General features: G+C 47.9%; 1 protein-coding gene across 1 annotated transcript in view; it reads left to right on the top strand.

The window, feature by feature from the left end:
• The first annotated feature begins 408 nt into the window (after positions 1 to 408).
• Positions 409 to 774, top strand: part of LOC102852746 (39S ribosomal protein L3, mitochondrial-like) — a 17,037-nt gene continuing 16,671 nt past the window's right edge. Inside the window, exon 1 of the mRNA XM_006900199.1 lies at positions 409 to 500. Coding sequence (XP_006900261.1) covers positions 409 to 500 — 92 coding nt within the window. The remainder of the gene's footprint in view (positions 501 to 774) is intronic.

Genomic DNA, 774 nt, shown 5'->3' with positions numbered 1-774 from the left:
CAACACAACTGTAGTAACAAAAATAGCATGGTACTTGTACAATGACAGGCACATAAACCAATGGAACAGAATTGAGAACCCGGAAAGACTCAACTATCTATGGTCAACTGATACTCAATAGTAAATAAAATCTATCAACTTGGGAAATGACAACCTCTTTAACCAATGGTGCTAGAAAAATTCGACTGTTAATTACAGAAAGCTGAAAAAGGATCCACATCTCATTCCATACACAAAAATTAACTCACGTAGAATCAGAGATCTGGGAGTAAAGCCCACACCCATAAAGTTCATCAGAGACAAACTGACCTAGTCTATGGTATAAAGAGGCTGCCAAATACAGCCAAAAATGCACAATCTAGAGAGGATAAAATTGGTGAACGGACCGTCTAAAGATTAAGTTCCTAGATGCAGCGCCAGCGAGAGCGATGCAGTGCCAGCAAGAGTGATGCAGCGAGAAAGCGCCTCCACCAGACAGGAAAACACCGCCACCAGACTGGGTTCCACTGCGAGAGGGGCCGGGAAGAGACCCGGGAAGAACAACAGCCAGCCACCAATCGTGGAACTCCAGAGGAACGAAGACTGTGAGACCCCAGAGGAACGAAGACTACCCGACACTGTGTGATGCCCTGCAACCAACACCTGTGTGATCCTTAACACACAGGGTGCTGCGGCATAAACCCCCAGCAGCGCCCAAGCCCCGCCTCCACCTCTTGGTGATAGTGTCCAAGCCCTGCACTCCTTACCCCCTAGTCCCTTGCTTTCCTCCCCTTC

Source organism: Elephantulus edwardii, unplaced genomic scaffold, assembly GCF_000299155.1.
Source record: "Elephantulus edwardii isolate Elephantulus edwardi_28Jun2011 unplaced genomic scaffold, EleEdw1.0 scaffold00276, whole genome shotgun sequence".
NCBI lineage: Eukaryota > Metazoa > Chordata > Mammalia > Macroscelidea > Macroscelididae > Elephantulus > Elephantulus edwardii.
Note: the sequence above shows the minus strand (reverse complement) of the source record. Positions and strands in the feature narration are given on the sequence as shown.